The sequence below is a fragment of the Lycorma delicatula genome, chromosome 3 (genome assembly GCF_047948215.1).
Source record: "Lycorma delicatula isolate Av1 chromosome 3, ASM4794821v1, whole genome shotgun sequence".
NCBI lineage: Eukaryota > Metazoa > Arthropoda > Insecta > Hemiptera > Fulgoridae > Lycorma > Lycorma delicatula.
Genome location: NC_134457.1, coordinates 83,404,190 through 83,419,141, shown reverse-complemented (window position 1 = coordinate 83,419,141; position 14,952 = coordinate 83,404,190). Strand labels below are relative to the sequence as shown.

General features: G+C 29.3%; 1 protein-coding gene across 6 annotated transcripts in view; it reads right to left on the bottom strand.

Moving 5' to 3' along the window:
• LOC142321750 (protein spitz-like) overlaps positions 1–14,952 on the bottom strand; it is a 429,978-nt gene that overhangs the window by 7,270 nt on the left and 407,756 nt on the right. For all 6 annotated transcript variants that reach the window (XM_075360091.1, XM_075360092.1, XM_075360090.1 and 3 more), the window contains 2 exons: positions 3,977–4,038; positions 1,657–1,792 (listed from right to left, as the gene is read on the bottom strand). In XM_075360091.1, the coding sequence (XP_075216206.1) occupies positions 1,657–1,792; positions 3,977–4,038 (198 nt within the window). The remainder of the gene's footprint in view (positions 1–1,656; positions 1,793–3,976; positions 4,039–14,952) is intronic.

Genomic DNA, 14,952 nt, shown 5'->3' with positions numbered 1-14,952 from the left:
TAGGAAGACTACAAAATGAGTGATAAAATATGACCTATTTTATGACCTAAATGACATTATGAGTTAAAAAAAAAAATCTTTATGAAATAAAATGATATTATTCAAGGAATATTGGTTGTCTGCAATCTTGTGCAATACACCAGTCACTCCCAAATGGCACAGCTAGTTTGAATGCTAAGAATAAGAAGTGAGAAAAAGAACCACGAGAAAAAGAAGTGATTTCCAGCTGAATGCAATATTGCATGTAGCGTGCAAAGTCAAAATCAATTTCTTATGAACAACAATAAATAAATAGTCATAAATTAACTTGAAAATAAATTAGCAAGTTAAAGAAAAATAGCACAAAATCTGAACAAAATCAAGATTAATGTATTTTTTACCAGTATATCTAAAAGATCAAAAATAGTTTGATACTTTCAATAATTAAGAGTTCTGATATAAGTGAAGTGACTTACAATAATAAATTTTATTTTAACAACTTAAAAATACGGATAATTCCAAATTGTATGGAAATCTCTCAAGAGTTGATTCTATAGCCAAAAATAATAAAACAAGTTTATATAAACGTAGGTCTGAAAAAGGTTCATAACAAGTTTTGGCTCATGAAAAAATTGCCTGCTTTTTGCTCCCTCTGTGAAATTAAACTGTACTAAAATTTGATGGGTAAATTTGGTGCTTCCTTATGGTTTTTGATCTAAGAAATTGAATAAAAGTGGTCCCAAACCTCTATCTCACTATCTCTTTGACCTTAGGAAAAACTGGGTAAAACACAAAAAGATTTTGTCAGAAAATACTTTTTTACATTTGGAATAAAATAATTTTATTAATTTACTAATAAACAAATAAAAATTTGTACTTGTAGAATTTAATTCTGAGAAAATTGAGGTAAATCACATCTATTAAAATTAAATACGAATTTGAGAATTTCAACCTTAATTAGAAACAAAGCAAACAACATGGATTGGATAAATGATATGATGTTAAACAGAACAATTTACATACAAATGCTAAAAATTATAAAAATAAATTTGGAAGCCATCTTTCTAAAACGTATTAATAAAAATATTTATTTTTTCATAGGTTAGCAATGAAAGCTTATTAACAACTAAGTTCAGTGGCTAGCATTTAAATATTCATTTGAAATATTCATTTGTTTGTGCTGTTATTGTTTGGTTGGACAGTCACTCACAATGGGTGATCCGGAAATTTTTTTTTCATTTAGAGAGCTGACCGACATCTTAATTTATGGTAAAGTAAACAAAAATGGACTGGCTGCTGTGCACATGAATATCGGAAGAATTATTCAGTTCACAATGTTTTTGTGTTTTACCCTGTTTTTCTAGAGATAGAGGTCTGGGACCACTTTTATTCAATTTATCACCAAATTTATCCCTCGACTTGTACCCCAAGAATTTTAGTACATTTTAATTTCACAGAGGAAGCAGAAAGCAGGGCTAAAGTTTCACGAGCCGAAACTCACTAACGAACTGTTTTCGGACCTATGTTTATATGAACTTTTTTTCTTATTTTTGGCTATAGAATCATCTCCCAAGAGTTTACTGTGCAATTTGGAATCACCTGTATATATATATATATATATATATATAAAGCAAGGTAAAATCCAATTTCATAGAAATAATAAATAAAACTACAAACCTTGCTGCTCGGTTTTGTTTGAGTCGGCGCTGATATCGAATGTAAAGCGAAGCGCATATTATTACAACAAGGAACACAGCAATTGTTGCACCAGATGCTATACTTGCTGTTTCTAGCAGTACATGTTGTCTTGTCGCTGTAATAAGAGAACAGAAAAATTGATTAAACATACACTGCAATAATTTTATAATTAATAAAATTTTCTTCACCTAAAAACATTGATCATGATATAGTTTAATATATCAATATTAAAAATAATTCTCTTATTTTTACAATCTACTTAATTTCATGTTAATATCTTTGCATATTAAAAAAAAATCTGATGTCGACAACACATGACTTATTAAAACTGACACACATTTTTTTTAAAATGAAAAGTACATAATATTTTATTTGATTAATAACTTCTAATGTTCTTTTGTATTTTTTTTTTATTGAATTATTATTTATCATATAATAAAAAACTTTTTACAGTCAGAGGTTAATAATTATTAATAAATCAATATATTTAAATTAAAAAAAAAATGGAAAATTTTTTTTCCATTTATATGGAAAAAAAGGAAATGAAGTTGCATTCGAACTGATGTGCCTTCCCCTTGTAACATCTAAATATTTCATCAAATAAAATTTTATTTGGCTATAACTCTTAGTGAAAATAAGTACCACTTATGATAAATCATTGAAAAGCTCTCAATGATAGCTTTAAAATATATTACTGCAGTTAAGAAAATGTTCAAAATTCAGATTTTTTGGTTTTTAGGCTTTTTTGGACACTTTTGGTCCAGTCAATTGCAATAAAAATGGGAAGTGCACAACTAGATGTGCACCACATCACTGCAGTTGTGTAGTATGTAGAATTAATGAAGTAAATCATGAAACAAAAATGCAAACTATAAAAATAAATATCTAATTACACTGGTCGACATGATTTTTGTCTCATGAGTATACCAATATGTATACCTTAATGCAGTTTTTTATCCTGTTTTCAAATATGTATTCAGAATTTCTCCATCACCCACAGTTTTTTATTTTAATTTTTTAAAATATTTTAAAACATTTTTTTATCCACTTGTCCATTGTCAAATAAAAGCTCCTAAAGCACTGTAAATATGATGGAACCAAATGAGTTAACTCAAAGGGTAGCATTGCTACTGTTTTGCAGGTTCAGATGTGTATAGACATGTACAAATGTGATCTAGTGTAGCACACATTCATCAGAAAGATGCCAGTTGTGAGATAGTAGAACCAGTAAACACGTCATTGTGAGTGCTTTGTGTGTCTGAATTATTGTATTATATATAATAACTTTTTTCCATTAATTAGTGGTTACTTACAGAATGTCTAGAGTCTGTTTAAATTATCCTAACAATTTTTTTATATATATGGTGAAGTGACACTCAAGTCCCAAAGACAAAATCTTACTCAATCAGTAAAAAAGTGACATCCCTTCTCTTAAGGAGACAGTTTGTAATGAACATAATAACATAACCCAACAGAATGGCGCTTATTCATTGAATCCACTGGAAAAAGCAGCTTGGCAAGCATTCAAAAATGTTACCCAGAATTTTTTGGGAAATCGAAAGGCAGAAAATTACCATGATATTGTCCAAGACCTTGTAACATATTATAAAAATTTGGGTTGTAATATGTCCTTAGAAATACAATTCCTGTACTCACACCTAGTTTTTTTCTCGGATAATCTTGGTGCAGTGAGCAATGAGCACAGGAAACACTTTCATCAGGAGATTTCAGCTGTGGAAAAGAGATATCAATGCAAATGGAATCCTAATATGTTGCTGATTATTGTCGGACCATCAAGAGGGATGCTCCACAGGCGAAATATAGCAGAAAATTGTCATTCCTTACTTTCTAGGCGAGTCAAATGTGTGAATATTGTGTAGTTAAGAATGCAGAATTATTAAAATGTTTGAAATTATAAATGCGTGTCTCTCAGAAACCTTGAGTGATGGGGAAAAATCAATATGATATTTGAATTCAGGAGAAAAAATACTCTCAGAATCGCATTTTTTTTTCCAGACAAAAAAAATTTTTTTTGTTCCCAGTGTTATTACAGTGATTATTACCTGATTATTGTTAGGTAAATAAATACATTACCTGAGTTGAATTACTATCAAAACATAGTTCAAGTTGTTTGAATACCAAACCCACAAGACAAAAAATAAGTATTTTTTAAAAACAAACAAAAAGTAAACATTAATGGCAAAGATGTTATAAAAATATACCTAAATTTTAATTACCTATTTATAAATAGAATTACATATTACTTATTTTCTTATATAAAAAATAATAAAACACTTACGGAAATATGACCCATCTAAGTCTTTGAATTCGCAGCGCTGCCCCATAAAACCATCTGCACATCTGTGACAAACAAAACGCAGTTTAAAAATCATAATATGTAGGCACAATTAAATTTCATAAACTAAAATTTAATACATAAAAAGATCAGAAATTACAGAAATTAAAATTTATATTACGTAAGTTCTATAAGAAATTATCACCTTCATTTGTAAGTTTTATATTATATTAATAATTTACTAAAACTGAAATTTCTTTATTTTCTTTTATGTAACAACAACTACTATGGTCAGTACTCACTAAAAATGCTAAAGCATGCAGTGAAAGTGCATGCGTCGTTTAACTTTGATGTTCTACTGGAACTGTTGTTTTGGCTATAGCCACTTTCCATTACTTTACACTCTTATACTTGTATTTCCATGATTCCACTCCCTACGAAATTCAAAGTATAGAACCATCGGCTATAAAAGATGTAGTTTGTCATCTTACCAAGGATTCTGTTAATTTTTAACCTTAATTTAGGAAATAATGGGCTTTTTATTAAATTAATTGTTATTAAACGTAAAAAAAATCTCATGTGATACTTGAATGTCCACAGTTTTTTAAATTTTGTAAATTTCATCAAGTTCAAGGATTGAAAAATTTAGGAAAGTGAACTTCTAAAAGGAAACTGCAGTTAAATCTGAACAACAGTAAGAGCACCATAGTGTTAGACCTTGCTAACTGTCTTCTAGAATCAAGTGATTTTCAATTACTATAATTCTCCTCAAATAATAATCTCATCTACTCATGTAATTTTGAGAGAATTCTGTAATAAAAATTCTTAGCTGCTTTAACTTGTATAAATTTCTATTGGGAAAAAATATTAAAAAAAAACCAATCAGTTATTTTGTATGTTTAATAAATCTAATATAAATTTCAGACTGTTGAAGAGAAGGAAAATTTTTATCCTAACTGTTTCTTGTTTCACGCTTCAGAACAAATTGTAAAGTTTTAATCAAAAATTCTTTTTGAGATACGTTTTAAAACTAAATTTTCATCACTTGTTTTACATCTAATCATGTTATAGCATAAATATTTTTCTAGTAAATACAGTAACTAGTTACAAATATCAATTTATTACAAGTATACTTTTTGATTGAATACGGAATTCTCCACATATTCAATAAATCTTGGCTGACGTTAGTTCAGCTTACTGTAACCTTTCTAGTGTGGCATAAGCTTTATGTAACAGATAATTTTAACAGTGAATAGGTCAATCCAGCTTTTGGGCACATGGTCAAACATATAATGAACATAATTTAAGTGAGGTAAAAGATTTGATATTCAATCGCCACATAAATTATTAAGGTGACATCCAGTTAGCTTAAATTGGATTCTGTGGCAATGAAACTTGTTAACGTATTTTATTTTTATAACACATTCAATTCCTGATAAGGATAATTCTATAAAACCAAGTATATGTCTGTTGAGAGTAAGTTAACAAATATTATTTCTTAGAAAAAGGGCAACCATAAAGAAAGAAGGTATGTTATAACATACCTTACATATCCTACCACAACCGCGTACACAATCTGAAAGTGCTAATGCACGGAACCCTTACCGTGTCACGAACTACGAGTATATACTCTATATTCGCAACCCTCTAACCTTCTTTATCGTGTTTCTAACCATGAAAAGCGGGTAAGATCGTTATACAAAGTAATCGTGTCTCATTCACGAGTTGAAGCGATCGGCGGCACGGCGCTGTACAAGTGCCTAGCGCCTCTTTTCCTTATCTTATCTTTAAAAACCAACCGCTCCTATTTATATTCGTGCACCTCACCTCAATACGTCACACAACTGTGCCAAGCCCCACACGCTATGTTCACCTTACATCGATACTTTTACGTTAACTTTCTTTAAAACAGATTCGAATAAGACGAGTAAAAACTAACGCAAATGGTTTATTACATTCAATATATTATTTATTCCCAACGTAATAGAGCATAAATAAATATTTATAACAGAATATAAACAGGATTAAAAAAATTTTAAATAAATATTTTTTAAGCTAATTACGATTTACGTCATATCATTTTAAAAATGAAAAATAATTTTCATCGACTAAAACAAGACGAAAATCGATCCGGAACAAGACATTCTAATAATCTATTAGAAAGATTCTTTATCGGTAATGCGAGAATTTCAACGATATTTAACATTAATTTTAAAAAAGCAAGGTCAATCATGAAAATTAAATATTACGGAAAACCTTTAGCATTAATAATCACACACTCGTTAATAATAAAATTATTTTTATTAATGAAATTAAAAGAATTAATTCGGTTAATTAAGATTAAATTACTTTCGAAAACATTTAACATTTTTAGTAACGAGTATCAACTACGTAGATGATGCCTTATTTTTTCTGTAAAGTGTCGTCCATCTACCTGGGAGACGACCCGTATTTTTTAATTTTAATATTCAGTGTAACTAGCCAAATTGCAAAATTAAAATTTAATAAAGAATAAATTACTAAAGAAATTTCAAAAACTTTTCAGTTTCATACAAAAGTAATAAATTATTTTTCATAGCTCGGAGGGTTCATATGCACGCGTTGTAACTTACCCATCTTATCAGTTTTTAATATTCATTGTACGTAAGTTCAATACGGCGAATGGTATGAGAATCTAAGTATTTAAATTAAGCTAATAGTAATAATTATAATTATTTCTAATAAATATAAATTTTAAATAGTCGTATACTTTATATAAACGGAAAACAATAACAAACTGTTTTTATAATAGTAATATATTTTGATAGTACTGTGTTCATTTAACAGATTCCTTCCTTTACTTTATAACTGATCATTTCGTTCTGAAAAAGACGAAGGTGTTAACCGATAAAGCATTTAAACTGAAGTAAAAGGATTAATTAGTATTCGTTTATCTTAAAAGCATCAACCATTTCGTCTTGCGCTAAATTATTTTTCAAATATTAGCGTCTCTACTTTTCAAGGTTTCTGGTACGGATATCAGTCAGACTGGAACTTTTTTCACAAGCTACTAAATTACTTTCTGAAAAGAAAAAAAAATTGGCGACAAATTTTTAATATAGTAAAATCAATTATTTATTTTTTAGAAGCAATTTTTAATTCTTTTTTTGAAGACATTCCACAAAATCAATTTCGATTTATTCTTTAACGTTTGTAAAACATTATTATTTATGTACGATAAGATACAGAACTCATTTTTTTTTTAAATGCGCTTTATAGATTTCTTATTTTATATTCTTTCATGGGCGATGGCGTTCGTCGCACTCCATTTTTTTTATTATTACTACTAGTATTTTTAAATCGGCATATTATCATCCAGCGTTACCAGAATTAATGATACATTTACATCTTTAAATTTTAATTAAGAGGCAAAATAAATTTGTAAACGTTGTATAATAACCAAATCAAATACCTCCTTACAGAGAAGGCTTCAAATTTTTTAAGTATGTCAATAAAACTACTGTTCACACACACACACACACACACACACACACACGCACACACACACACACACACACACACACACACACACACACACACACACACAATGTTTACAAAATAATAAAAATACACCTTATATTGCATTAAAATAACGGAATATTTTCTAAGAATTATCTTTTACACAGAGTAAAACAAAATTAAGCTATGATTGGATACATCGACTAATTTTATAGTACAACCTTGCAGTAGCCTTAAAGGAGGGGAGAGAAAAGAATCAATTAATTAATGTATGTCTAAATAATAAATTAAAGGTAAGGATGAAAGGTACGAGGAGAGAAGGTGGAACTGAAAGTATACGGATAAAGAGGGGAGTGGGACGAGCAAGAGCTGAGAGAGAGGAATTTAAGAAATATTCAGGGTGGAATGCTCGGACGTGTCGACGCATCCCTAAACAGACTCGACACCCTCAACCGTTGTAGTCTGACTTATTTTACTCTACAATAATACAGTATAATATAACGATGACGACGACCGAACCAAATACCAGTTGTTCATTTATATTAGGCCATTAACAAAACGCACAGTTAATAACAAAATTTAATAATAAAGAAATAGGTATGAAGAAGCCGCGCCGATCCGATCAATTGTTAACAGAAAAAAAATTGCAACTTTGGTATAAACAACCTGAAACTAATATATATATATATATATATATATATATATATATATATATATATATATATATAGTTTTTTAATTGTAAAAAATACAAGTGAAGTATTGTACTACTTAGAAGTACTTTGTGGTTCTGGGTTACACTAAAAATGTTTGTATTACAAGAAATTAACCACCTGGTAATAACGATCAACTCTTATAAATCTAATAGCGGAAGCTTTTAGAATTATAAGCGTTTGGTTAGTTTGGAAAAAATCCAGTTTGAAGCAAAGAACGCGATTCAAACCCGATACAACCGTAATGATATGACAGCGCGGTACCAATATTTTACACAAAAAATTAGATATTCCACACCGATATTTTAATAATTAATAAAATATGAGAGTTTTCATTAAAATAGGAAGAAAACTTTAAAAAAACACTTTAAATCCTTTTTCCTTGTAAGGCCAAAGTAAAATTTGCATAATTTTATTCCGAATACCAATATACTTTTACGTTTAGTTATTGAAATTTTTCCACAGTTTGTGCGGGGTAAGAGATGGAGATTACAATTTTTTTAATGCCCTCTATAGTTCAAGTTTCAGGTGGAAAACTAATCCCTTTCAAATTATTGTTTTTTTACACTGATCGATAAATTATTTTCAAGAGGATAATTTTATCAAAATTATTCGTGACTATACCTTAAATACCTAACGTGTATAATTAACATTTTAAATCGTAAACAGCCAGATTTTTTATGGCTTGCGGCGTTTTAAATATTTGTCTCTTAAAAACTCAGTAATTAAACAACATCCGAATTATAATTTTTTAGGATTAGATTTCTGAACAGTACTTTACTTCACGAGTAAAGTACTTCGTAAAATCAATTCCCGCCGAGATATAATAACAACCACTATCACCAAAATTTCACTATTCATAATATGACCGTGTAGAAAATTGCTCCGTATACAGAAATAATACTACTAACGTTCAATTGTTTACCCTAAACGGTTCCGAGGTTATTAAATCTCAGCGGACAACCTACAAATTCATAAATATAGATATTTTTAGACGCTTTTTCTGCTTTTGGCTTCAAGGACATCAAAACAACGAGAAATGAGTGTTTGACAGACAGTAATACCTTTTTCTTCTTATAAGAGTTGGGAAAGATAAAAAAAATATTTAACTTTAAGTTAAGATGCAAATTCTTTTAGACGTACATGCTAACTTAAAGATGACACCTTCTAGAACTTCTTAAATCTAGTACATAATATGTAAAACTAACGGCTACAATATTTTTACTTGAGTAATTAAAAAAATGAAAATGTGATCGCTTGCTCCGTAAATCAACATATTTTGAGGTGATTCATAATAACGTTGTTTTATATACTGTATTCTAATTGTAATGTAATTATGTATTTATAACACATTGTTTTATTGAGAATATGTAGTTCATATATATATATATATATATATATATATATAATTTTTTTTTTAACAGTTAATAAACTAATAAAAAAACGAATATTTCGAACCGCACTAATAGTACTCCTACTTTTATAAATTTAAAAAACTGAAAGAAAATTTTAATTTCTCTTCAGGAGTATTTATCATCAGACAACTCAAACTTCTCCGTAAAATAATAACTAGATAATAGTCCCGTTAATATTCTCCCTAATATAATATACGATCTTCCTTAACGTAAACAGAGCACTTAAAAAAAAAAAATTAAAAGCCTAACTAAGTAAACCCTCTTCTAGTTTGTTATTATTTATTCAATACTTAAAGAGTAATAATGATTTAAAAACATTATTATAAGAATTAAAAGTATATTACAAGCTGAAAAAACAGTTTTTGTTTTTTCCTATATACCGAATTGTTTAACAGTGCATGTTGACTCAAATTATAATTTTTTTTGGGATTCAATGACAACAAATAATGTATTCAAACAGTCAAACTCGTTAAAAGTCGACAACCGTTCGTCATGTACATGCTACATATTAAATATCTAAAGAATCTAGAAGAAGAAAAATAGTGGACGCGCTAGTTATCAAGTTCTTTAAATGATAATCCAATAATATTACATGAATATTAAATATGAATATGATAGGCAATAAACGGGTAATAAAAGCCAGAACAATAACAGAAAATTAAAAAAAAATTTCAGAATTTAAAACAAACATTTTTGCAAGTTTAAGCCCACGCTGAAGCAGTAAAATTGCAAGGAAAATGTAGTTATATAACTTACAAATTCATGTAGAGTCCATAGGTTCAGTACATTTAGGAAATGAAAAAAAAACTCCACACTTTCGGTATATTTAACAAAGTTTTTTCCTTGTAGCCTTACTAATGAAGAAAGATAACATTTTTAAAAAATTAAACGGAAATCTTTAACGTAATTTAAAAAAAAATAAAAACATCTGTATTATAAATGAAAAGAAATAAACAATACGCAAACCGAAAAAAGAATATCACCGCAGTCTAACGGTTTATTAATTAAGGTGAAAAGTTAGCAAAATGATATATACGCCTATTCCTTCAAAATACTTAAACGTTATTTACGGTGCAGAGAGAAGAATTGACTTAAAAAAAGTACTTTAAAAGAAAAATTAAAGTACTCGTGTGGAAGTAAAAAAATAATAAATAAAAATGTAATCGTATATTAAAAACGATAAAAAAAATCCTAACAGGCAGTGAAAAGTCAATAAAAATCGATATTCCAATCATTATTCCCATTAAAAATTTCCTGTGTGAATAATTTTGAACAGCGAGTTATATTAACTTACTTTTCGCTCAATTTCTACATATAATTCTGTCTTCAATTTGACGATCTCGGAGAAGAATATAGGAAAGGATGAAGTAAAATAATTGTATCGAAAGAAAGCATTGTTAAATGTAGATTTAATGAACCAGAATCACGCAAAAAAAATGCAACAATAATTATGCCGATTACATTAACAGGTATCACTGATCTATAATACCGGCGATAAATTAACCGATTAAATACTGCTACTGAAAACGTAATATAATTATTAAGCAGCATATACTGACAACAGAAAATAATCGTAGTACAAATAACATGAACATCTCACTTTAAAGGTTCCGATTTGTTACGCTAGGGAAACTTTTTCGAATTTTTGTTATTTTACAATTAAAATTCCATTCCCAGAACTAACAGTCGAAGACTACGAGTGGCGGTGGAGATGGCGTAGAAGAAAAGAAGGTATGTTATAATGTAGTGAGTGACACTGTAAGGTGTTTTGTTGAAGACGTGCCTGATGTCAAGGTGTCGGGATTAGTACGCGATGAACTCCTTGTCCATTACTCACCCTGTCAAAAGCCTTTGCACCGACGAGTCCTATACTAATGGCGATTCAAAAAAAAAGAAAAAAAAAACACTTTTCAAGAAACTTCTTGCAGTACCAGCAGAGTGTACCGCCGAATAAGGCGATGAAAAAGAAAAAACACTCCTTTCATACTAAAAGAAAGTACTTTTGTAATTTCTTTTCAACCAACAAGAAAGGAAATCACAATACCGTAACCGAATATCCATTATTAAATAGAAGGAACTTATGATAATTAATTAGAAAACTAATTTATACTTATATAACATTCACATTTAAATAAAGATACGTTGTGAAAGTAAGTGGTTTTATACAAAGTTCCTGAAGAGAATGGAAAATCAAAAGTTTCCAAGACTACACCGTAAAAAGATAAATTTTGAAAATAAAAATTATTTGTGCAAAGAAGAAACTCTATCGAGATAAAAAACAGAAAAATAACGTTACATTAAGTAATATTAGAGGGAGAACAATTGAAAAAATTAATTAATTTCTTATAGCGGGCAAAAGTAAAAGAAGAAGCAGACAACAAAAGCGGACAGTTATAAATAAGAACTTATACGCAGAAAAGAAGACTGCTAGTATCAGATATAGAGCTAATAAATTAGAGATTGTTAAAAATATTTGTGCGCGATGTAGCGCTATAATGATAATGAAACATCGATAACGGGAAAGTAGCATAATCTACGATAGAATCTAGAATCTGCGGTATAATCTAGATAATAGAAGAATCAATGTCTGAGAACGATTAAAGACGAAGAGATGAAAATATTAATATACATACAAAACGGGTAAATAACACAGAATTAATAATTATGTTGACATTAAAAACTTAGCACAGAACAGAAAGCAATTGATGCAATCAAAAAAATGAATGACAAAAAAACTGACAGCAGTTAAATAACACTGATAACATAATTTTTGTTTCCTAACATGCGATACATGATTTTAATCTGTTTTTCGATGCTGAAAACGAATATGAATTCGGAATCTTTCTATCACCTACCATTTTTGAAAAATGTTTAAATATTAATTAAAGGATTTCTTTTCATTTTTCAACGTATAGTTAGCATTTTAAGCTCCTATATTGTATTTTTTTAGCTCATTTTTTATTGTTTAACTTTGTTAACATAATTTGAAAGCTATAAATAAACAATACTACACAAAGAATTAAATAATATCATAATCACATACTACGTTATATCGAAGAGTGAGCCTTCATGGACAAGATTAATCATATCTGTGCAGGTCAAAACATGTAGCTGAAAACACAGCTGTGTTGTTTGTATTAAGCACTGGATTTAGGAACGAATTAATTTTGTTCAGTCTAATTGCTGTCTTAAGTTTATTAACAGTGCAGTGCCATAATGCCTCGAAATTGGTAAATACCTTTTGTTATGTATGTGGTGAGTTAACCGCAAAATCAATTAGAAAAAAACATTACACCTTTAATTAGGAAAAAAAAAACATATAACTTGTAGTTCAGTGTAAAGTTGGTGATAAGGATAAGACCTGGGATCCTCATATAGTATGCACTAATTGTTCTGAATATTTACGAGGATGGCTGAAAGGTAAACGCAAGGCTTTGCAATTCGATGTATCTAAGGTTTGACGTAAACCAAAGGATCATGTAACAGATTGTTACTTTTGTTTAAATAGTGTATCTGGAATTACAAATGTAAAATATCCTTCGTTGCAATCTGCAATCAGGCTTGTATCTCACAGTGAAATTATTCCAGTTCCTGAGCCACATGTGAATGTACGAGCCTGGACATGTGAATTTCGAAAGCAGCGATGAAGAATCAGCCAGTACTGAAGCAGACAACAATGATTCTGATTTTGAATTATCTTCCAATAAGCTGTAATCTTATATTACAAGGTGAATTAAATGACTTGGTTAAAGTTCAAAATTTATCAAAAAATCAAGCTGAACTGTTAGGATCAAGACTGCAAGGTTGGAATTTACTTCAAAAAATTACAAAAATTTCGGGCTTTCGAAGCCGACAAAACGAACTTTCTCAGTACTTTCTTGATGAAAATAATTTGGTTTATTGCACAAATACTGATGAGTTTATGTTGCATTTAGGACAAGTTCATAAACCTGAGGACTGGCACCTTTTCATAGATTCGTCCAAGTATATTTTAAAGTGATTCTACTACATAACGGTAACACATATCCTTCGGTACCAATCGCTTATGATATTAATTTCAAAGAGACATACGTTGTGATGAAAGATGTTCTTGAAAAAATAAATTATAAAAAATATAGCTGAAATATATGGTGATTTGAAAGTTATAGCTATTTTTTTTGGGCATGCAGTTAGGCTATACAAGTACATGTGTTTTCTTTGCGAATGGGACAGCCGAAATAGGAATAAATATTATATTACCAAAAAGTGGTAGAAACGAGACAACTTAACTCCAAATAAGAAAAATTTATTTATGAGCCCTTAATTGAACCCAACAAAATATTTTTACCCCTCTCCACATCAACCTAGGACTAATGACAAATTTTGTAAAAGCAGTGAAGAAGGATTGTCCCGGATTTTTTTACATCAGGCAGAAATTTCCGAATGTAAGTGAAGAGAAAATTAAAGAATAAATATTTGTCGGTCCTCAAATAAGAGAGCTGGTCAAATATGATGTATTTAACTCAATGTTAAATAATGTAGAAAGTGCAGCTTGGGCTTCATTTAAAAACGTTTGCAAAAGTTTTCTCGGCAAACAAAAATTCGAAAATTACCACGATACTGTAATCAACTTCTTACTTCATACAGAGCTGTGGGTTGTCATAGTCTTTGAAACTACATTTCCTCCACTCACATCTGGATTTTTTCCCGGACAATCTCGGAGACGTAAGTGACGAACACGGTGAACGTTTCCACCAAGACATTTCGGTGATGGAAAGCCACTATAAAGGGAAATGGAATACTAACATGCTAGCCGATTACTGTTGGACATTAATTCGGGATATGCCTGAGGCTATTTATGAAATATAAGCATCAGCGATATCATTCTAACGCTGGTATGGTCATGCCAGCGAAATCATTCTAACACAGATATAGTCATGCAAAATTTTATCGATTTTAACTATATTTTCCCTTAAATTTTTTTGAAGCGTAATTTATTTAAAACTACAAGTAACAGAATTTGTATTTACAAATCAGCAATGTACGCAAAAAAGCAATTCAAGAAATGGTATCGCACTTGGAGAACATTAAGAATTTTTATTTTATCTATCAGTGTAGTCATTTCAGTTCATTAGTCCATAATCTATTTTCTAGAGTAATTTTGTGTTTACACATTCAATAAACAGCTAAAACAGAATATTAATGTGTAAAGGAAACAGACTTTCCAACATTTTATTTCACCTACTACTAAAAACGTTTTTAAGCAAAAAAAAAAGTATATTCTCAAAAACAATTTATTGTATTTATCATTTACTAAAAGTATAAATAAATAAATAAAACGATTTCATTTTCAAGACATTGAAATAATGTTTATCA